This window comes from Saccopteryx leptura, chromosome 6 (assembly GCF_036850995.1).
Source record: "Saccopteryx leptura isolate mSacLep1 chromosome 6, mSacLep1_pri_phased_curated, whole genome shotgun sequence".
Classification (NCBI taxonomy): Eukaryota; Metazoa; Chordata; class Mammalia; order Chiroptera; family Emballonuridae; genus Saccopteryx; species Saccopteryx leptura.
Genome location: NC_089508.1, coordinates 87,656,419 through 87,680,325, shown reverse-complemented (window position 1 = coordinate 87,680,325; position 23,907 = coordinate 87,656,419). Strand labels below are relative to the sequence as shown.

Genomic DNA, 23,907 nt, shown 5'->3' with positions numbered 1-23,907 from the left:
CACCAGGAGCCAATGCTCTGCCCATCTAGGGCATTATTCTGTTGCAGCTGGAGCCATTTTAGTGCCTGAGGCAGAGGCCATGGGGCCATCCTCAGAGCCAGGGCCAACTTTGCTCCAGTGGAGCCTTGGCTGCGAGAGGGGAAGAGAGAGATAGAGAGGAAGGAGAGGAAGAAAGGTGGAGCAGATGGGTGCTTCTCCTGTGTGCCCTGACCGAAAATTGAACCCGGGACTTCCACCTGCCAGGCTGATGCTCTACTGCTGAGCCTACTGGCCAGGGCCTCAAGGAAATTTATTTCTTCCTTATCTCATTGTTAGCCCATTTGTTATTTAATAGCATGCTATTTATGCTCCAAATGTTTGAATGTTTTTCAGTTTTACTATTCTAGTTGATTTCTAGTTTCATGCCATTGTGATCAGAGACAATGCTTGATATGATCTGCATCTTCTTAAATTTATTAAGATTTGTTTTGTGTCCTAACATGTGGTCTATCCAAGAGAATGTACAATGAGCACTTGAAAAGAGTGTATATTCTGCTGCTTTGGGGAAATGATCTGAAGATATCAATTAAATCCAGGTGATCTACTGTGTCATTTAAGGCTGCTGTTTCTTTGTTAATTTTCTGTCTGGAGGATCTATCCATTGATGTTAGTGGAGTATTAAAATCCCCTACTATTATTGTATTTCTGTTGATCTCGCCCTTTATGTCCATCAAAATCTGCTATATATATATTTAAGTGCTTCTATATTAGGTGCATAGATATAATATTTACAATGGTTATATCCTCCTGTTGGATTGCTCCATTTTTCATTATGTAGTGACCTTCTTTATCCCTTAGTCTTTGTTTTAAAGGCTATTTTGTCATATATAAGTATTGCTACCTCAGCTTTTTTTTGCTGTTTCTATTTGCATGAAATACCTTTATCCCTGACCAGGCGGTGGCACAATGGATAGAGTGTTGGACTGGGATGTGGAGGACCCAGGTTCGAGACCTCGAGGTCACCAGCTTGAGCGCAGGCTCATCTGGCTTGAGCAAAAAAAGCTCACCAGCTTGGACCCAAGGTCACTGGCTCGAGCAAGGGGTTACTCAGTCTGCTGAAGGCCCACGGTCAAGGCACATAGGAGAAAGCAATCCATGAACAACTAAGGTGTTGCAACAAAAAACTGATGATTGATGCTTCTCATCCCTCTCCATTCCTGTCTGTCTGTCCCTGTCTATCCCTCTCTGTCCCTGTAAAAAAAAAAACACACAAAAAACCCCTTTTCCCATGCTTTACTTTCAGTCGATGTGTATCTTTTGTTCTGAGGTGGGTCTCTTGTAGACAGCATATGTATGGGTCCTGTTTTCTTATCAGCGCAGCTATCCTATGTCTTTTGATTAGAGCATTTAATCCATTTATATTTAAGGTTATTATTGATAGGTAGTTGTTTACTGCCATTTTATTCTTTAAATCTACCACCTACTTTTCCTTGATTTCCTTTTTTCCTCTGTGATTTTTACAGCAGACTCCTTAATATTTCTTGCAGTACTGGTTTGGTTGTAATGAATTCCTTGAGTTTTTTTTTTTGTCTGGGAAGCTTTTTATTTCTCCTTCAACTTTACAACAGACTTGCTTGATAAAGTAGTCTTGGTTGTAGGTTCTTGTTTTGCATCACTTTGAATATTTCTTGCTAATCCCTTCTGGCCTCAAGTGTTTCTGTTGAGAAGTTAGATGTCATCTTTATGCGGGCTCCTCTGTAGGTAATTAAGTGCTTTTCTCCTGCAGCTTTTAGTATTCTTTGTCTCTTAACTTTGGCAATTTAGTTATGATGTGTCTTGGTGTAGGCCTCTTTGGGTTTCTCTTTAATGGGACTCTCTGTGCTTCTTAAACTTGTGTGACTTTTTCCTTTATCAATTTAGGGAAGTTTTCAGCTATGATTTCTCCAATCAGGTTTTCTGTCCCTTGTTATTCTCTTCTCCTTCAGGAATCCCTACAATGTGGATGTTGTTTCTCTTCATATTGTCACAGAGGTATTTTAGAGTTTCCTCAGTCTTTTTACACCTCTTTTCGTTTTGCTGCTCTGCTTCTGTGCTTTTGTTTATCAAGCCTTCTAAATTCCTGATTCAATCCTCTGCTTCATCCATCCTGCTGTTGATTCCTTTTAGTGCAGTCTTCATTTTTGATATTGTATTTGTCATTTCTGACTGGTTCTTTTTTTGTGATTTCAATGTCCTTTTTGATGCTTGCTATCTCCTTATTTAGGCTCTCATTATGACATATCCATTGTTGCTCTAAGATCTTTGAGCATCCTAGAAATCATTATTTTAAATTCTGCATCTGATACTTTGGTTACTTCCATTTTATTTAGTTTTTTTCCTTGGGATTTCTTTTGTTGATTCATTTGGGTTGCATTTCTTTGTCTGCCTATTTTGTGTATTAGGTTGTGCTGTCTGACTTTGAAATATTTGTGGTGTCTTTATGAGGAAGATGGGCTCAGTGGTACTGCCCTCCAGGCCACCTGTTTTCCTTGCTCTAGGTATGTTTCTTGCAGGTACTATTTTTCCCTCCTGTTGTGTGTGAGTATTGAATGCAGTTGGTCTTTTTGTGGGTATGGTTATCCCTTCAGGTTGGCTGGTTTTAGGGATCAACCTGCAATGTCTGTCTTGTTGGGTGTATTTATTCTCCACAGTGTATGGTGCTTGCTAGAATCCTCCTTTGGGAGTGCTGCTTGTGTAGCTAGCTGAGTCTAGGGTTTGTGCTGTCTGCCACCCACTACCAGTTGTGTTGGCTCTAGATCTTCTTGGGTTAGTGTCAGCTATTGTTTTTAACCTGCTGTGGGCTACTTGTTTGCAGCTACTGCTCTTTTCGCTGTTTGTGTCTGTGACTTCTGTGCCTGGGTAGTGTGGGAGGGGCCAACCTGTATATAAGGATCAGCTTCCTCCTGCTTAGAGATGACAGCAGCTCTGTAAAAGCCCCAAGCTCCATAAGATTTGCCTCCACTTTTCAGCTTCTCCACCTCCTCTTACAGCTGCCTAGCCTTCTCACAGAGTCTTCCTTAGAGACTGTAGTGTGACTCAGATTGGCCTCACCCAACCTACTTCTATACAGGTTGCAAGCTTGTTGGCTTAGGGCAGCTGAGATTGGAAATAAAATGTTAGTGGCACCCCCTACTTCAGGGGTCTCTTGGTCAGGAGCTCAGTATGGAGAATGTGGCCCCTACTCCAGAGCCTTATCCCTCAGCTACTGCTGGATACTGAAATTTTATTTCTCCCCAACAAGTTGAGCAGCAGGTTCAGATCACGTATGGAAAATAGTCCCCTCTGCAGAAGTTCTTACAGCAGGTGAGACCCCAGTCTCAGGGAGGAAGACTGAGAGAGTCCTCTTCTGGGGCTGACTGTGCCCCCCAAGAAAGTGGCTAAGCTCCTTGACCAGATAGAACAATAGGCTCACAGGTACCCATACTTTGTCCATGCTACAAGCCTCTCTCCCTTTCCACTGTGAAACCTAGCCCAACATGGCAAGATATCCAGTACCCAGGCTGGCTGGCTGTGACTCTCCACCCTATCCAATGCATATAAGCCACTGTGCCAGTGCTGACCACAGAGAGTAGAACTTGCCTCAGCTGGGCCAGGTGTGAAGTGACCTTCATTAGGATACCACTCTAGCAAGAGTTGTTAGGTCCTGAACCAATGATCTCTGCAGCTGGACACTGGAGCCTTGGGCCTCCCTGCAGGAACCTAGAATAGATTAGTGGGAAGCACTGCCCGTGACTAGCCCTCAGTAACCTTCTTGGAGCTACAAGCAATCCAGAGTTTGTGGCTGCCTCTGCTGGGCCTGGGTGCACATGGAAATACCAAACTGCACACCTAGGCTGGCTTTTACCCACTCTAGGCCTGGAGGAAGTTCCACTTAAAAGGCCAATGTTCCCTGAGTCCTACCTCCTGCAGCCTCTGTCTGCTAGGTGCTTATTTGGCTCGGCCACTGGAAAAACCCTCTGGTAGAGTCTAGAGCCTGTGGCAATTCAGGTATTAGGAAAGGTGATGGGTGTGGCTATCCCTCTTGACCCCAGGTATCAGTCTGTCCAGGCTTTTTCACAGACCTCAGATGTGGTCCCAGGAGTCTGGTGAGTATGGCCTATGAGACCTAGAAGTGTGGTCTGCCTGCTGTCCAGACAATTTCTACTGAGTGGGGCAGAAGCACCAGTCTTAGACTTGGGAGCATGTGAGGGGAAGCTCTGGCCTTAACCCCAGAAAACTGAGTCACTGACATGTCCCCTGCTTCCTGGCTTCTCAGAATGACCCAGTCTCCATGGGGTGGGTCTGGAGAGACTCCTGAGGGTGGGGCAGTTGCTTTTCCCCAGGCTGATGCTGCTCAGAGGGGACTGTTCCACCCAAGAAAGATGGTGACTGTGGTATTAGAGAATGACTCAGCACAGGTGTTCTGGTGACTGTCCCCCACAGTGTCTCTCCCTGGGTCTCCAACTTTACACTCTCCTTATGCAACTCTAGTCCTCTCAGCTCTGCCCTGCTGGAGCCCTGTGTAAGTGACTGTGAATGAGATTTTCTGCACTGGCCCTTTTAGACAGAGCCTGTGTCTCTGAGAGCTCTGTCTCTTTCTCACAGACAGAAACCCTGGCTCTTTTCACCACCAAATACTGTCTGGGCGCCTCTTCTAGGCTCTGGGGCTCTATCTAGGCCCTGCTGGGGCTGAGGAACCTCCCCTCTCAGGGTGACCCTCCCCACAGGGAGAGTCCCTCAGCCTGGCTAGCTCCTGGGAACAAGGCAGCCCTTTCCGTGACTCTGCCCTTCTTACCAGTCTTGATGTTGCTTCTGTGATCCTTGGTTATAAACTTGTGAGGCAGCTGTGTTAGGCTTGCTCACGGGTTTACCAGTTGTAAGCCCTTTACTTGATTACTGTGTGAGCACGTGGCAGAGGCACCTGTGTATAGCCTATGTAAGGCTATGGGTGCTTCCTCTGGGCAGCGATTCTCCCAGATCACTCTCCCACCGCTGTGAGGTGTGATTTTTCTTGCTCCCTTGCCCTTACTGTGAGTAACAGATTTTCCTTTGTTTGTTAGCTCTTTCTCTTTTGTTGTTTATTTGCTTGCCTATTTTTATGAGCCTCCAATAAACTGGTATGGCTCAACACTTTCCGGCTCTGCAGTTTCTTGACCGTCTGCTCAAATCCAATGTGAACCTGCCTGGCCTCGGCCACCAGCCTTGCAAGACTCCTCTTCATCTAGTCCAAAATTGCCTTTTCAAGATGATTTTTCTTAAGCTATAATGCAGTTTGGTCCTGGGAGGTGGCAGTTGGAATGTCTGCCTACTCCGTCGCCATCTTGGATTCTCTCCATATATTTGTTAACTCCATGAAAGGAACTTAAAATGTATTTCCTCCCTTCTTTGGAAGGAGGTATAATGGTAACTCAAGCTAATGTGCCTCAATCAACCTGTAGTGAAATGATACCAGTCTAATACCTACCCCAGAACAATCAGGTTTGTGTGGATGGACCTCAGAGAATTCTTGAAATTGGTCCTCTATGATAAAAATCTTAGTAACGCTGTTGAGATACTCATACCTCTTCTAGTTTTAGAGTGAGTCTATTAGTCTAACCCATATGTAGAGATTTCTCCCATCATGTCCAGAGGTTCAGAGGGGTTTTGCTTGCTGTCCAATTGCTTGAAATTAACTTGTGCTCATCTCCCACACAAACTCATATTTGACAACATTTGATGGGACTCACAGCCCTAGAAAGGCTATGCTATGACCCAGCCGCAGTATTTCCTGGCTCAGAGGTTGGCCTGCTGACTTCCTCCCTCCCTCCCTCCCTCCCTCCCTCCCTCCCTCCCTCCCTCCCTCCCTCCCTCCCTCCCTCCCTTCTTTCCTTTTTTTTTTTTTTTTTTTGAGTCACTTAATCTTTTGCATTTCAGTAAAATTCAAGACTGTAAATATATATATCTTTTATACAGTGTGTCTGTAAAGTCATGGTGCACTTTAGACCGGTCACAGGAAAGCAACAAAAGACGATAGAAATGCGAAATCTGCACCAAATAAAAGGAAAACTCTCCCAGTTTCATACCTATTCAGTGCAGTTCGATCTGGGCTCATGCACAGATTTTTTAGAGCTCCTTAGGTAGCTATCCCATATAGCCTCTACAGACTCATCACTGACTGATGGCCTATCAGAGCGGGTTTCTCCACCAAACTGCCAGTTTCCTTCAACTGCTTATCCCACCGAGTAATGTTATTCCTCTGTGGTGGCACTTCGTTATAAACGTGCCGATATTCACGTTGCACTTTGGTCACGGATTCGAATTTAGCAAGCCACAAAACACACTGAACTTTCCTCTGTACCGTCCACATCTCGACTGGCATGGCCGTGGGCTGCTCCGCTGTATACACGGTATTACATCATCATCTGCACATGCGCACATGCTGCCACATCATCCTACAGAAACTGGGAGGGTTTTCCTTTTATTTGGTGCAGATTTCACATTTCTATTGTCTTTTGTTGCTTTCCTGTCAAAAGTGTACCATGACTTTATGGACACACTGTGTTTTAGAACTGTGTGACTTGATTAAGAAAATTTTTATTAAACTGAATTTAAACAGCCCATTGGTATGCATTCACTGCTTTATAGTTCCATCTTTTAATAAGAGGCTGAAATTTTTTAAAAGAAGTTTTTCTTCAAATTTGATCTAATGTATGACAGTGAAAAAAATTGTTTTTATTAAACTAGAATGCACCTGAGGAAAGTTCTCAGGAAATGCTAAAAGGGTAAAATGATCACAATAAGGGAATGGTAAAGAGAACCACTAAGAGAGACTGAGTGAGAAAAGCTCAGGCAAAGCGATGATACTAAGTCCAAAGGCCACACTTTCTTATTGGTTGAAACTGTACCCGACAGAGTTCAATCACAGGAGGGATACTTAAAAGAAAGGCACTAGGAAATTCAACATATTTGAGAGGAAATATTCTTAATCATAGATAAACTTATAGTTCCACTACTTTCAAATGTTTTTGGCCCCCAAAACTTACCATAGCGCACATATATCTACCCTGCCAATTGTCATTTTTCATTTTAAGAATAATGAAGCTAAAATGGAAATTTTCAGTGTCAAAATGAAAAGGAAAATCCTCCTGTTAATCATCTTATTTAAATATTGTACTCTGATTCTTTTAGTTGTTAGGATGGAAACCCTTGTGGGTCAGCTGGAGTCTTTACCAGCATGTTGAATTCAACGTAGCTCTTCCCACAGTCATCAGCATCATGGAGTTTGATGGGGCATGAACCACAATGTGGAACAGAATGTGAAAAACCAGATTATGGGTTCTATACTGAATTTGCTATTGAAATTTATTTGCCACATTAGCCTTATTTTATTTGAATCTCAGGTTCAGATCTAAGCTAATTAGGTTGGCTCTACCAACTGACCTAGGAAGCCATTCCTTGATTACTGATTTGTGGGGGGATGCAGAGGGCACCCTGCAAGGGGAAGGAACTAAAGTGTAACCAATGCTGCTAATTAGAGAGGGGACCATGGAAAAGAATCTCCAAAGGATTCCTAAGGTACAGAGAATGGCATGATTAAGAGAGAGAGAGAGAAAGAGAGCATTCTCTTCTTAATTATCTGTAGCTCAGCTCTGTAGCTCAGTGGGCTGGGCTGCCAACCCAACCCACTGGAGGAAGCTGAATATTGACCCTGAGTGCCCTTTTTAAAGGAGAGAGAAATCTGAGGCAAATTAGCTTTGCCCAAGGGCTTACAACAATGCATTTGCTTGAGTTCCAAAATGAACAGAGCTTCATAACAGTGTGAATGCTCAGAGTGACTTTCTTCAAAGGCTGTCTTCACATTACTGTCTTTTTTTCCACATTCCTGAGAAGTTGGATGGAAATGGAATCATTGCTCATTTTACCCTGAAGCAATCACTGTCACCAAAGGGATGATGAGTAGGGATGCAATGATTTTACCTTCAGTCCACTGCCTTTCTTTATTTTTTTAAATGGAATATATTGGGGTGACACTGGTTTGCTAAACCATACAGGTTTCAAATGTATAACTTAACAAAACATCACCTGCTCTTATTCTCTATATTCTCACTATGATCCCTGTTTTAAGGTTCTTTACCTGAAATACTTATTTTTCTTTTTACTCTCTTGACATAAACCCTTGACCTGGGTAACTCCATTTCATCCTTCAGAACAAGCTAAACTTGGAAGCCTTAGAGCAGGGGTCCCCAAACTTTTTACACAGGGGGCCAGTTCACTGTCCCTCAGACCATTGGAGGGCCGGATTATAAAAAAAACTATGAACAAATTCCTATGCACACTGCACATATCTTATTTTAAAGTAAAAAAACAAAACGGGAACAAATACAATATTTAAAATAAAGAACAAGTAAATTTAAATCAACAAACTGACCAATATTTCAATGGGAACTATGCTCCTCTCACTGACCACCAATGAAAGAGGTGCCCCTTCCAGAAGTGCGGCGGGGGCCGGATAAATGGCCTCAGGGGGCCGCATGTGGCCCGCGGGCCGTAGTTTGGGGACCCCTGCCTTAGAGGACATAGTCCTCTCAAACATCCTATCCTCTTCCTAGAAGCACTGAACACAAAGATAATTAATTAATTGTATCTGTTTGTGTCAGTTTTTATTGTTAGACTGCATACTTAATAAGAACAGGGCATTTTGTTTGAATTATCTAACTCTATGTTCAAGTATCTTGTTAATATCTGACATTTAACAGGTATTAAAAATATTTTAAAAATAAATGAATAGACTCCATTGAGACTCAAGAGGGAGGTTTAAAATGATGGGGTGGAAAGCTAAGGGTGACTATGCATCATGGCATTACCAGGCCAATTATTAGCCTCTGTTTACAAGAGCCTGATTTCTTAGATTTCAATTAGTTTTAAGGAAGTGAACATATCCTCAATCAAGACCTAGTACAGCCTGACCAGGCAGTGATGCAGTGGATAGAGTGTCGGACTGGGATGCGGAGGACCCAGGTTCGAGACCCCAAGGTCGCCAGCTTGAGCGCAGGCTCATCTAGTTTGGGCAAAGCTCACCAGCTTGGACCCAAGGTCACTGGCTCGAGCAAGGGGTTACTCGGTCTGCTGAAGGCCCACGGTCAAGGCACATATGAGAAAGCAATCAATGAACAATTAAGGTGTCGCAACAAAACACTGATGATTGATGCTTCTCATCTCTCTTCGTTCCTGTCTGTCTGTCCCTATCTATCCCTCTCTTTGTCTCTGTAAAAAACCCAGAAATAAAACAAACAAAAAAACCCCCCAGTGCAATAAGGGAGAGCACTGGGGCCCAGCATGCATGAGTCTAGAGATACTTTCATTTTGTTAATTTAGAGAATCAGAGGGCAGAGGTGATGGCCAGGGTTCAATACCTTTCTTTGCTAATTATGTGACAACTTTAATACAGAAACTTGTATAGGTAAGTTATAAAAGTGGTTAAGACATAAAAGCACCTCCTTACTGCCTGGGAAGGGAGCTGAAGATGTGTTGACAAATTACTGAGACAGAACAGAGAAAACCAAGGGTTGTTTGCATATTCGGTCATTAATACAACCACTCCCTGAGTGTATACTACATGCCAGTCGCTGATCGAAGAACAGTGGGTGAGTAGTGAAGAAAACAGTGAAGCTGAATGGTAGAATGAGACGAGTAGAACAGGGCCACCCCAGCAGAGCCACAGGCCTGCAGCAGAGCTTCCAAGCCAACTTGCTGATAGGTGAGCATAAAATACATGCTTAACCTATTAGTGCGATTATGAAGTTATTTGTTGTGCACCAGAGGCTGACTGATACAGGGGTGAGAGTAGAAGTGGGGAAACCACTTCCTGTGCCACTATAGTGGTCCAGGTAACAGATAATGATAGCTTAGAGGAGGATGTGGCCAGTAGAGATTGAGAAAAGTCAGTGGGTTTCAGATAGCTTTTAGACATTGACTCAACAGAATTTTAGATGAGTTGAATGTGGGGAAAAGGGAAAAGGCTGAATTAAGGATGCCACCTAAGATTTCATTTGAATATCTGTAAAGTTAGTTGTGCTAGTAAAAAAGATAAGATATCTATGAGAAGAACAGGTGTGGGTAGATATAGGCAGTCTCTGGGTTATGAACAAGATAAGTTCTGTAGGTTTTTAAGTTGAATTTGTATGTAAGTTGGAACAGGTACATTTATCTATTAAATGTAACTTAGATAGTTGTCTTAACATAGTGTTTATTTTTACCTTTCTGTACATATAAATACTTAAACATTTTCAAACACAACCTTAAACAGTCTTGGATGATGCAGAAGATGATGGACTTGTTGGAGAGGATGGGACTGGAGTTAGACAGACAGGGTTGGATTCTGCTGCTGGAGTTTCTTGAAGGTTTGTACAGAGCTTTTCTTTTTCTCATCATAAATGGCCCTGTAGCACCTCAGGCTTTCGGTAACTGTACAGTAAACTTTGGTGAGCCTCTTTGTATCAGGGTCTTGCTCCTCTATCTTTGCAATTCCTGCTTCAACAAGATGAAAAGTATCAGCTAACTTATTTGTAGAATACTTTTTCAGTTTTGGAGTGTTCAGGTCCCTGTTTTCTTTCCTAAATGCTACCATCTGCTGTTCTAGTTCCATGAGGTCTTCACTGGTTAGTCCTTTGCCATGGGAGTCGAGGGATTCTATGATACCATTCTCACTGATGTCCAACTGCAGTTGATTACCAATAGCTCTTATGGTGTTCCCTTCATAAGTACAAGTTGTACGTAAGTCAGATGTTTGTAACTTGGGGACATACTGTAATTATAAATTCAGCCATAAGATGTACAAAATTTAAGATGCTTGTTCAACTGCCAAGTGGAAATGTCAAGCAGGCCACTGGATACATAAGTCCAGGGCACAGGAAAGAGGAAAAGCATTGAAATGTACATTTAGGGGGTGATCCATATGTATGTAAAATTTGAAGCCATGGGACAAAATAAAAATCTTGCAGGATGGGCTAGCACAGTAACCCAAGAATTTTGGACGCCAGTATTTAATCCCAGAATCATGCCACAATTCTGCCCAGGTGTCTAGAATTTTGGGTCCCTATGGATTTCTCATGAAATATGTGAAGTAAAACTTGGGTGATATTGAAGCCTGGAATTAGAACTGTTAGAAGAAATCTATCTGTTAAATATGGGCTTTCTCATTGAGTTGATTAAATCAGTTGTGATGAGCACCAAGTTCACAATACTGCCATTTTGTGTGAATGGTGTTGATGAAGCAGTTTTTGCCCTGATTTGCTATTTCAGCTAAAACCCACAATTTTATTTAGCTATCAGACTTTATTTACCATTCTTTTCAATCAGATGACTGATAAACAATTCACATACATGTGGGTTTTGGACGTCTGAGCTCTCTGCCAGGCTACTCAGCCAGCACTGCGCTGGGATCTGACAGGGAGCTGGGGGAAGAGCTGCTGAACAATCCACTGAGCAGGAAAAGAACGGGTCAAGCATCCTTTCCCCCACGTGCAGATGTCCTAGTTTTGGTGCTTTGGGCATTGGTTTGCTATTGGCTTCATTGAGTAATTTGTTTTCTATTACTTGTGTTGTTTTGACTTTATTTCTGGGCTTTGATGTTGTTTCACTTTGAGATTTTACAGGTGGAGTCACAATTCCTTGTCTTTGTCTCTATTAGGCTTTTCCTGATCCCACTGACTGATTTCCATCATGTTCTCGGGCACAGAGATTCAAGAGGTCCAGTGGGAGAATGAAGAGGTGGGGAAGAAGAGATTGCATATGCCTTATAATTGGTGAGAAGATGTAACACAGATGTTAAGTACTCAACCCCCTGCTGGCCATATCTCAAATGTATCTCACATTCTATCTTCTCCTCTTACCACTATAGCCTGAAGTGTTTCCTGAGTACATAATTCATAATTGTTTTAAACTGTTGTTTAAATCTTTTACCATTGGTTCATTGCTTTGAAAGTGCTCTTTCCAATTGTATTATAAATTTGAGAACAAGAACAGCATCTCATATTTTAATCCTAACTACCCTCAGTCTTCAGTACCAATCATAGTGAAGAATGGTTATTATATCCTTTCTGACTCTAAAAACATGAATAATGAACAAAAATGTTGCAGCTGATCTTTTAAGCATCTATACCAACTATACCTGCCCTTCAGAGCTAATGTGGTACTTTGTACTCTTGATCTTAAAAGAATTTTTTCAGCTTTATTGAGATATAGTTGACATATCCTAAAAGATTGATGTCTCCCAGCTTAAAGGCCCATCAGTAGGCTCTCCCAACACTAAAATTATGTCCATTTCTTTTTTCAAGATTTTATTCCATATTTTCCTTCTTACCCAGGCATTCCTAGATTCACTCTTCCAGATTCCAATAAGAAACACAATTAGTTTTTAGCAAGAGAGAGAGAGATAGAGGGAGAGAAAGAGAGAGAGAGAGGAGAGAGAGACAGATACAGGAAGTGAGAGAGATGAGAAGCATCAACTCATAGTTGTAGCACTTTAGTTGTTTATTGATTGCTTTCTCATGTGTGCCTTGACATAAAGGGCTCAAGCTGAGCTAGTGACCATTTGCACAAGCCAGTGACCTTGGGTTCAAGCCAGCAACCTTGAGCTTCAAGCCAGCAACCTTGGGCTTCAAGCCAGTGACCTTTGGGCTCAAGCCAGTGATCACAGGATCATGTTGATGATCCTATGTTCAAGCAGTGACCCTGTGCTCAAGCTGGTGAGCCTTAACTTAAGCCAGATGAACCTACACTCAAGTTGGTGACCTTGGGGTTTTGAACCTAGGACCTCAGCATCTTAGGTCAATACTCTATCCACTGCACCACCATTGGTCAAGAACCATCATTTTTGGCATGGCAACAGTCACATATTGGTCACTATGGAGGTAGGTGTGGTTGAGAACAGAAGTTTTAGTAATAATTCCATATATGTTTCTGCTATTTCAACTCATGTTTGCTCTGTTTCCTGCTTTAATTTGTAACTGACATCAGGATAGAACCTCAAGAGCATGTCCCTTGTGACTTCTCACATTCTCACAGATTCTCTGTAATCTTCATGTATCATATGACGAATGCACAAATTATGCCACCGATGATAAATCTGCCTAGAGAAATTCAGCAAAGCTGGTAGAAGCTGTGGTTTTCACAACCAGCTTTGTAGCCTGGGGAAGATATCCCGGAACACTCCAAGGACCCAGTGGAAACTCAGACCAACTTTCCCCTACTTCTTATAGATTGGTAAGAAATCTTCAACTTCTTAGAATCTATATTAGGAAGGGATTAAACATTCAGGCATACCTATGTCTAGACTAATTATAGAATCTGCAACTGCCAAGTAAATAGAAGCTTCTGAACTTTATTCTTTCAGAGTTAAACATACCCAAAACAAGGTAATAAAACTAAAGTGGAGAAAAATTATCTACTTTAAGATGTTCATTTAAAGACCAATATTGTTTAGGATTTAATACAAACAAGAAAGACTAGTAAAATAATGTTAGAAACAAACCTCCAATTCTGTTATTTTGATATAGCAAGACCTTTTATTTATTTTTCTTCTTATTTATTTATTTATTTTTAAGATTTAAATTAAATTTAACAGGGTGACATTGATCAACAAGAGCACATAGGTTTCAGGTAAACATCTCTATAGCACTTGAACTGCTGATTATGTTGCATACCCATCACCCAAAGTCAAATCACTCTCTGTCACCACATACTTGTCCCTCTTTACTCACCCCCCCCAAAGCACCAAGTAAGAGCTTTTATTTAGCTTTTAAAAATGTGGTTAAAATTCATTAACACCAAAGAGTAATAATGTAAGAGTGTCACAGTTTTTGACAAGCTCAAAGGAGAAAATGCTGTTTCTCTTGGGAGACAATGCTCCCAAGACAGTACTGCTTAATGATTTGACCAATATCTGGCCCCTGAAACCAATCTTCTCAGTTCAAATCCTGGCTTTACATGCCACAAGCTGTGTGATTCCGAGCAAGGTATATTTCTCCATAAAATAAGGAAGATGAGTGTACCTACATATTTCATTGGACTTTTGTATTATGTAAGTCAATGCACTTAAAAGTATTGCAAAGATTGCCTAGCATGTGGTTAATCCACAGTAAGTGTAAGCTGTTATCAATAGTACCACCATCCCCACAATCAACACCATCATCACTCACCATCACCTACCATGGTCACCTTGACAACTCACTCTATCTACCACCCAACCATCATATCCCACCATCACTCACTTTGACCACCTCCACCATCATTTATCACTGCCTGCAACCCACTATCATCACACCATCACTAACCACTGCCCGACTCAGTTAATCCTAATACATGCTATGACCACTACTCAATCATCATATTGCTCCATCGATATCATCACTAACCACCACCCACTATTACCACCACCAGTAGCACTCACCATTGCCCACCATCATCACCTATCATCACCTGCCATTACCCAACATCACCATCCACTAACCCACCCCTACTCCTATCAACATCAGCCATCATGACCATCCTCATCATCTACCATAATCAACCATAACATCTTTATTTTTCACTGCTGAGTGGAGGCAGCCAAAGTGGCTAGGAAACCCTTTCAGTCACCTCTTAGATGTAAAGGCTTATAAAGGCTTTGGGAACTCAAGAGATCTATTTATTAGAGCCTTTCCATTGCAAATGCCCTAATACTTTTGTAAGAATTATGAAGAACAATGACAACTAACGCAACTGCAGGCTGCATTTCTGGCACTGTGCTCATCTCAGTTTACCATGATTGTTACATTTAAGCCTCACAACTCTGAGAGATATATACTGTTATTATCTCTATTTTATATAGTGTATAAAACAACTGGGGCTAGGAGAATTTTCATAACTTGCCTAAATTCACGAAGCTAACAAGCAGTAGAGTTTATCTGAACCCGAGATACTCCATTCTCCAGCCCGAGCTCTTCCACATCATTCTGTTGTGCCAGATCCACTCGTTCTCTCGTGTCAGCAAGATCCTAACATTTTTTCCCTCAGACTCTCCATCTTTCTTTTTCATGCTCTTCTCTGTGACAGTCCACTCTACTTCAACTACAGGTAATCTGCATGTTTATTGTCCCAAACTGTTGACTGATTGATCCTTATCCTATAATCCCAATGAAGGGCATCTCCATTTGGGGTCACACACTGCAAAATTGATATGGCCTGAACCAAACCAAATTCATTAGTGTCCATTTCAAACAATTTTCTCGTTCTCATACCCTTATTTCCTTCTCCCGACCCTTCAATTGCTAAGCTTCAATGTGATTTATGTTTCTTTCTCTCAACATACCCTAGCCCAGACACCACAATCATCACTACCTCCCAGTTCTATGAATTCTGTCACTGTAATTGCTTTCAAATGCATTGTCCACATTCTGTTTCTACCACCACCACCACCACCAGAATTTTGTAATTTGTAAATTTGTAATCCTAACTTTGGCACAGAAGTTCCCAGAGGTTACCATCAGTCTCCCTTGTTAAAAAGATCTCCCAGTTGAATCAAGATTAAATAATCCAGGTTGGCATTTAGGTTTTCCCCATTATAGCTGCCTACCTATGTTTCACTAGAGTCATCCATGTATTTAACTATTCTCTAGACCAATAGATCACTGTGCTTTCTGAGAACAGCTTTAGCCTTCTGGCCACTGGTCATGCTGTTTCCCAACTGATGACCATTTCTACATCTTTGTGTCTGGAAATTTAATCCTTAAAGCTCATCTCTAACATCACCTCCTTCATGAGGCATTTTCTGATTTTCTCAACAGGATGTGAGTTACCCCTTATGAAGCCCTCCAGCACTCTGTCTCTGCCTTACCCCACTTATTAGAGTGACCTCTGTCCATGTGTATTCCCTTTACCAGATTGTAAATTCTCTGAAAGCAGAAGCTAACATCTTTGTCCAAACCAAATGTGGTCTTTATATTACAGAGACACAATAAACCTGATATCAAAGTGCGTGTATCTTTCTACTGATTGGTCAACTTGCTACAGCTAGTTGCATTATGAAATGGCACTAGAGATACTATGTTAAAAGGGCATAAAACAAGGTATTAGAAAAGGGGACAGACTAAACATTTTTGTCTAGAGTTTAATTCAGTGTGGTCATATGTAGCTAGTAGAAACAATCTAGATAGGAGCATAACAGTGGCTTCCTTTACCTTCTTAACCCATGCAGACAGCCTACTAAATGACTCCATAAAGCATTTGATCTTGACTGCAAAGGCGACCAAGATGAATAAATTGGTCCTGTCTATTTACATAATTGGGTGAGCTTTATGAATCCTCAAAAAGCACTTAAAAATTCTCTTTATTACTACAGTAATTCTGCATTAATTCTGGGCATGTGATCACTTGGATAGGAAGTAGAACAGACTATTAGGGGCTACCCTGACACTGTATGAAAGAAAATGGAGTTTAGCAATGCTGGTGATGAACAGATAGGGACAGTGAAGAATACACAGAGAGAAGCAAAAGACAGGTGATTGAAAACCCAGCTGGATGAGATCCAGGGAGACAAAATACAGTCAGCTCAAAGTCTGTGACCCAAGCAGGGAAAGGGAAAACCCAGAAAAATGGAAATCATTCAAATATGAAGAGGAGAGTATATTACAGTGTAGGAAGGTAAGCACATAGAATGAGAGTGAAGAGAGACAACAAGAAAAGCACATGAGAATATAATGACCATATCGTATCGGTACACTTTCAGGTAAATTCTCATACTTAGAATAACTGTCATGGTTGCTTATTAGCTGCAATTCCTTTTTTAAATCAGCTAATCAGCCCAGCTGCATTGGTTAGCCTGGAACACCAAACTGGGAGCAGTAAGAACAATTATAACTATAATGTAAATAACAAGTGAATTAGTATTGTAACAGAATCTTGGGAGACAAGATACATTTTCAAGAAAGCAGTCTACTTATTTTATGCACTATTCAACACATTATACTAGGCAACTAAGGAATTTTTGTAGACTTGGAATTCAATGTAATAGGGAGGTGACTTGCATTAAGAAGAATAATATTTAGGGTGCTATAGCAATTTGTTTCTCAAAGTTTAGTTATCTTTTATAGCTATTCAGTTATTATTGAATAACTATATAAGCTATTTTTATTAATTCATTATCCATCCATCCATCCATCCATCCATCCATCCATTCATCCAATAGTCTAATAATCTGGAGGCATCTCTGTATCTAACTCTGTGAACTAGGTAAGATGAAGACATTAATAAGCCCCCTCTTTTACTGATAGGATGAGAAGTACAGATTGCTGATAAGCCCAAGCCCACCCAGTGAGTTTCTTGCTGTATCTGGCACTAGAACTCAGTACTCTGTCCATTGGACACTCTCTTGATCCTTGTGTGGCCTGACTTTCCTTGAGATTTTCCTACTAGCCTTCCCCTACTTGTAGAATTGATCATATCTGTGGATAGGGAACAATGCAAAGGGTCTTCTTTTCCCTGTACATAGCCACAACTGTGCCCCCTTAGGTCAGAAGGCATAGAACACTTGGGACTCACTGTTCACGAAGACGGCAAACCTCAGGAAGGACAGGTAACGTTCCCCTTCAATGGGGTTCCAGCCAACGTCAGGGTAGCCTTTGGCCAGAAGCATGGGGCAGCTCTGTAGGCCACAGCCTGCCAAGTAAGTCACCACCTGCCAAGAACAGTACACAAGTAAGTGCCCAAGGCTTTTTATGAGGTAGCTGAAAAGACTGAGAATTTCTGAAACCTGAAGGGATTTTATTTCTCTAAAAGCTAGAGAAAGCCTAAACTTTTTATTTATTTATTTATATAATTAAATTTAACAGGGTGACATTGGTCAACCAGAGTATATAGATTTAGAGAAAACATCTCTACATCATTTGGACAGTCAATTATGCTGTATATCTATCACCTAAAGTCAAATCATCCTTTGTCATCCTATATTTTGTTTCTCTTTAAGCCCATCCCCCTCTCTCCACCCCTTCCTCTCCTTCCTTCTCCTCTCCCTGGTCGCCACTGCACTTTTATCTATGTCCATGAGTCTTAATTTTCTGTCCCACCAATGTATGGAATCATATAGTTCTTAGCTTTCTCTGATTTACTTATTTCACTTAGTATATAATGTTATCAAGTTCCATCCATGTTGTCATAAATGATCCTATGTCATCATTTCTTATGGCTGAATAGTATTCCATAGTATATATGTACCACATCTTCTTTATCCAATCATCTGTTGAAGGGCATTTTGGCTGTTTCCATGTCTTGGCCACTGTGAACAAGGCTGTGATGAATATGGGGGTGCATTTGTCTTTACGTACCCATGTTTTCAAGTTTTGGGGGTCTATACCCAGTAGAGGGATTGCTGGGTCATATGGTAGTTATATTCTTAATTTTCTGAGGAACTACCATACTTTCTTCCATAATGGTTGTACTACTTTACATTACCACCAATGGTGAATGAGGGTTCCTTTTTCTCCACAGCCTCTCCAACACTTGTTATTACCTGTCTTGTTGATAATAGCTAATCTAACAGGTGTAAGGTGGTATCTCATTATTTTGATTTGTATTTCTCTAATAGCTAGTGGAGATGAACATTTTTTTCATATATCTGTTGGCCATATGTATTTCTTCTTGGGAGAAGTGTCTGTTCATGTCCTCTTCCCATTTTTTTATTGGATTGTTTGTTTGTTGCTAAGTTTTGTGAATTCTTTATATATTTTGGATATTAGCTCCTCATTATCTGAGCTGTTGTTTGAAAATATCATCTCCCATTTAGTTGGCTATTTGTTTTGTTGTCAGTTTCTCTTGCTGAGCAAAAGCTTCTTAGTCTGATGTGGTCCCATTCATTTATCTTTGCCTTCACTTCCCTTGCCTTTGGGGTCGAATTCATAAAATGTTCTCTACTGCCAAGGTCCATGATTTCAGTACCTATGTTTTCTAATATGTAATTTGTTGTTTCAGATCTTATATTTATAGGTCTTTGATCCACTTTGAATTAATTTTTGTGCAAGGAGACAAAACTGTAGTCAAGTTTTATTCTTTTGCATGTGGCAAAGAAAGCCTAAATTTTTTATAGCAAGTAATTTAGTAAATTTGAAACCAGGACCTCCAATTCATGTTTGTTTCCAAGTAATCAACCAGACTAATGATCACTGTTATGTACGAATATGCCACATGCTATCAATTCCCTGGTTTTTCCAGTTCTGGCAAGAGGGAGCTGCCATTTTAAAATGGGCCCACCTGGGGTACATTTGTGGAGACTGGCCATGAACATTTGGCCATGGTATTAAAGACCAAATATCCAGTCACTTGTTGACTATCAGTAGGCCCTTGACCAATCAGGAGTCCCTCCTGAAGTTCTGCATCAACAACTGTTGTCCAAAGGGAAAAGCCAAGATGTTAAGGTTGTGGTGGCTAGTGAAGAGGCCACAGCCAGTTATGGGCTAGAATTGATAGTGTTCTCTTTGCTTCCAGGTTCCCACACACTGATCACAAGATCTCAGCTCTGCCATCATGGTGAATATTACAATCTGCCTACTTTTCAAAGTTGTCAGGCAAAAGCCTGGCAAATAGACATTTGCTTGAAATGCAGTTGTTACTCTAATTCAGCTCTGGATAGTTTATGTACCAGGGAGGAGAGGGGAACCCACTGTGCTGCCAAGCCCTTAGTCAGGCAGGATGTCTTTCTCATTTTTTTTTTTAATCCCCAGAATCTGGCACATTTTAGGTGCTCGATAAATATTTTTCAATTGAATTATGTGTTTGCTGATGTCAAATTCTTGAAGCCATTTTGTAGGAATAATGAATCTAAGTCAAAACTCAGTAAGAAACTATTGTCACACTTCTTCTTCAACAAGTAAGGTTACTATTCTGATTGGAACTGAGATTTGATCTGGTCCTTAAAATGTCAGGAAAAACATCAGTAAAGGCAGGAATTAGGCAGAGTTTTCAGGATTACAGGTACTGGACATTTTGCTGGCTGCTGAAATAAGTGCCTGTGTGCTGCTGCCGTTGTTGCTGTTGTTGTTATTGTTATTCAGTCTTAAGGAACCAAATTTCTGTTGTGGATCGATAGAAGGAATGGCAGTATTTATTGGTCCTTTCTCCTTCTCTCCCAGGAACCAAGCTTGGAAATTTCCTGACATGGGTTTAAACAAAGTCTGTGCACTTGAAAGGGGGCAGCAAACCTCATCACTCCCTTTACAGATTTTCCTAAATCCCTGTTTCTCCTCTCTCCCAGACTCCTGGCCTCTACTTATCATATTTTGCATCTCCCAAGGGATACTTGGGGTCTTTGTTGAGCAATATCATTTAAAAAGATGAACTGTGGCTGAGCACAGTGTACTGAGCACTAAATTTGTGACTCTGTCTGGTTATAAGAGAATCATTCGCTACATTTTTATACAGGCATCAGTTGTCATCTCACCACCTAAAACAGTTAATTATTGCTGTTTAAATGTATGAATGACAGAGTTGACTGAAGTCTGTCCCACTAGCCGCAGAGACTATGGATATACATGGCATACTGGCACCACTATTGAGTATGTATGTGTATGGGGTTGGAGGTATCTTATTTCTGTTCTAATCATTTCTTCTTATTGAAACCAGGTCATGGCCCTGGCCGGTTGGCTCAGTGGTAGAGTGTCAGCCTGGCATGTGGATGTCCTGGGTTCGATTCCTAGTCAGAGAACACAGGAGAAGTGAACATCTTCTTCTCAACCCCTCCCCCTTCTTTCTCTCTCTCTCTCTCTCTTCCCCTCCTGCAGCCATGGCTCGACTGGAACGAGCTGACCCTGAGTGCTGAGGATGGCTCCGTGACCTCTGCCTCAGGCACTAAAATATGGCTCAGTTGCTGGGCAATGGAGCAAAGCCCTGGATGGACAGAGCATCACCCATAGTGGGCTTGCCAGGTAGATCCCGGTCGGGGCACATGTGGAAGTCTGTCTCTCTGCCTTCCCTCCTCTCACTAAAAAAACAAAACAAAACAATGCCAGTCGAGTTTTCTAAAATGCAGATTGCGTTGTATTGCTCCTCTGCTTAAAGGTTTCCATCCCTTGTGGTTTTGCAGTGAGGTCCTATAGTTTAACAAGTGAGAGCATGGCTTCTGGGATTGGACACTTAAAAAAAAATATTTTATTGATTTTAGTGAGTGAGGAAGGAAGAAAGGGAGAAAGACAGGGAACATTGATTTCTTCCTGTCTGTGCCCTGACTGGGGATCAAACTGGCAACCTCTGTGCTTTGGGATGATATTCTAATCAACCGAGCTATTCAGCAAGGGCAGGGCTGGACACTTCTGGATCCTGGCTGTGATCCTTACAAACCCCATGACATTGAAGACATTATCTAATCTTCCTATGCCTCGGTTTCCTCTCCCACAGATGAGGGCAATAATAAAAAGGCGTGTGCTGAGGGTCCCGTGAGGTAATTCAGAGTGGGGTCTGGCACTTAGTGATTCTGTAGGGTATGTACTTCTGTTATTAATAGTAATGAGCATACAACCCAACTCCTCACTAGCCCTCCTCACCCCCACACTCCCCAGCATTATGATTCTCAGACACATCACACTGCTCTCTGAACCTCATACATTCCTGGCACGCTCTTCCCAACAATGTGGCTGATCAGCTTCTACGCATCTCTCCGTTCATCACTTTCCGAGTCACCAGGGCATGGTGCTCCCGTGCCGTGAGCTCCCAAACTCACTACACAGTGGGTGACCTCTGACTTGTTCCCTTCCTCCTCACTACAGTGCTCTCCTCCACACTCAGAAAGGGCACTGATGCTTGTGTAAGCCATCCAGTCAAGGAAGGAGTCCCCAGCTGGGATGGGGAGCCATCAGATGAGTCAGCCCTGGTCCCCACCACCACCGCAGGGCACAGCTGTACAGTCTCATGAGGGCAGTTCCATTTGTCTTGTTTGTACATGGGTGGGCACTCTTTTTTTAAATATAGATTATACAGGTTTCTGTCATGTTTCTTTCCTTAGTATGTAACTATAAATTTGGCGACCCTGAACGTGATTAGGAACTACAGGTGTGAGGCAGTGTTTCACATGGACCAGTGAGGCTGGATGCCTGAACAGCCATGTCTGGGAAGTTGGCTATCTCTGCCCGTGGGAGGTGCTCTGGTCCTAATTATCATGCGGCTGCCAGTTACTCACATTTCTACCCCATTTTCATTGTCTGTGAAAGAGGTTCTGATGGGAGCCCACTGAGCCTGTGGTCTGCACTTGCTTGGCTGGGCTGTTGTTCTACAGGCAAGAAAGAGCAAGCACATTGCCTCCCCAGCCCAGTTACCTTCTCGAGGTCTGGTTCTTCTAGACCCAGTGCTAACTCGTTGTTGTCCATCACGGAGGATGCCGCTACATCTAGTGGAGTGGATCCCCTCATTGATGGGGAGGCTGAGGAAGGAGGAAAAGAGGAGGGAGAAAGGGACCAAGAAAGTGCCCCTCGCAGAGCTGAGATTGCAGTGCACACAGCTGGCCAGTAGATGGCAGCAAACACAGCAAACCTGGTTCACGTTCCTGTTGCCTGAGGGGACTGCCTGCCCAATTTCAGAACAGCTCTATTTACAATAGCACCCTCCCATGACCCCCACTTCCAACCCCCCTCCCACTCATTAGTGCTTGTGAATATGGGAATACGGATTAAGTTAGAAAATCAGTTCATGGGATTAGCTGGGACCATGTATTTTCAAGTGCTTTTCTAACGTGAAACTGCCTGGGGGCCCCCATTTGATGATTACCCCAAAGACTCAGATGTCATTTGAACAAATAAGCTCAAATGACTTGACATTTCTGGGGCTACCACCCAGAATTAAAAAATATCCTCAAACAGCATGGGCTCATACAGTTACCAGGTTGCCAATGTTGCCCTCGGTTTTCCTCCGGTCCTTAGGGTAGGATTAAGAAAACCTTCAGGTGGCACTTGATGAAAAGATTGGGAGCCTGAAGTTGTGCTCCATCTATAGAAAGCCTGGGATTTCAGATTCCCCGTGCACGGATGTGTGTATCTGCTCCTTCTGCAACTTCATTTGGTTTGCATTCAGAACAGTGGGTAAGGCGTGGATGTCGGGCTTTCTAGCGGTGGTGATGGATTTAGTTTATCCACACTGCTCGTGGCCAGCCCACCGAGCAGCCACGGGAGGCACTGGCGGGCTGGCCGACAGGACAGGCATGCAGCCTGCAGCCGGCCTGCTGAGGACGGACTGGATCCGTGACCTTGGTCTCATTGGCACTGCTCCATGGTCAGCTGAGTGGGCAGGGAGGAGCTGTGTCCCCAGACTATATTTGCAATTTCAGGCAGAATTTTATAAACCTGGTCCCAAGAGAGATGAGGTAAAACTGTGTGCCTATGCCAACACGAATCTGTCACCAGTGCTCGCTGGTAGCAACATCACTACTTAGGTTGGAGAACAGAGATGTGTCATTATTTCACTTGTTTCTAGACCAGGCAGGGGTCCTTTTTGTATTTAAAAGAAAAAAATCCCATAGAATGCATGTGGCTTCTTTTCTTTTACCTCCCAAGTGAGTGGTCAGCAGGGGGAGTGTCCCTGCCTAGCCCAGATGCGCAAGTTGTAGACACGACCTACCTAGGCCAACACTGCTGTTCTCCAGCAGGTAGCTCAGATGCTCAAACATGGCCTTCTGATTTTGCCGGCTAATTCGACAGAAATAGCAAAGGAAGCGGCAACAGCTAGCAACCATCTTTGGAAAAGCAATCTGTAGGGAGAAGCGGGAAGCGTCAAGGAAAAGAACATACACGAGGTTCCTGGAAAGTCTGACTTCAAACAGTCTTAGGCTGAAGTCTTGCAAGCTGTGAACAGTTTGGGAAAATAAATTCTCTCCTGACTTCTGGTTTGTTCCAAGACTTATTCGTAAGAGAGATAGAGAGT

At 42.3% G+C, this 23,907-nt stretch overlaps 1 protein-coding gene across 1 annotated transcript in view; it reads right to left on the bottom strand.

Moving 5' to 3' along the window:
• RYR3 (ryanodine receptor 3) overlaps nt 1-23,907 on the bottom strand; it is a 605,631-nt gene that overhangs the window by 152,664 nt on the left and 429,060 nt on the right. The window contains 3 exon segments of the mRNA XM_066388565.1: nt 17,554-17,689; nt 22,311-22,414; nt 23,605-23,734. Coding sequence (XP_066244662.1) covers nt 17,554-17,689; nt 22,311-22,414; nt 23,605-23,734 — 370 coding nt within the window.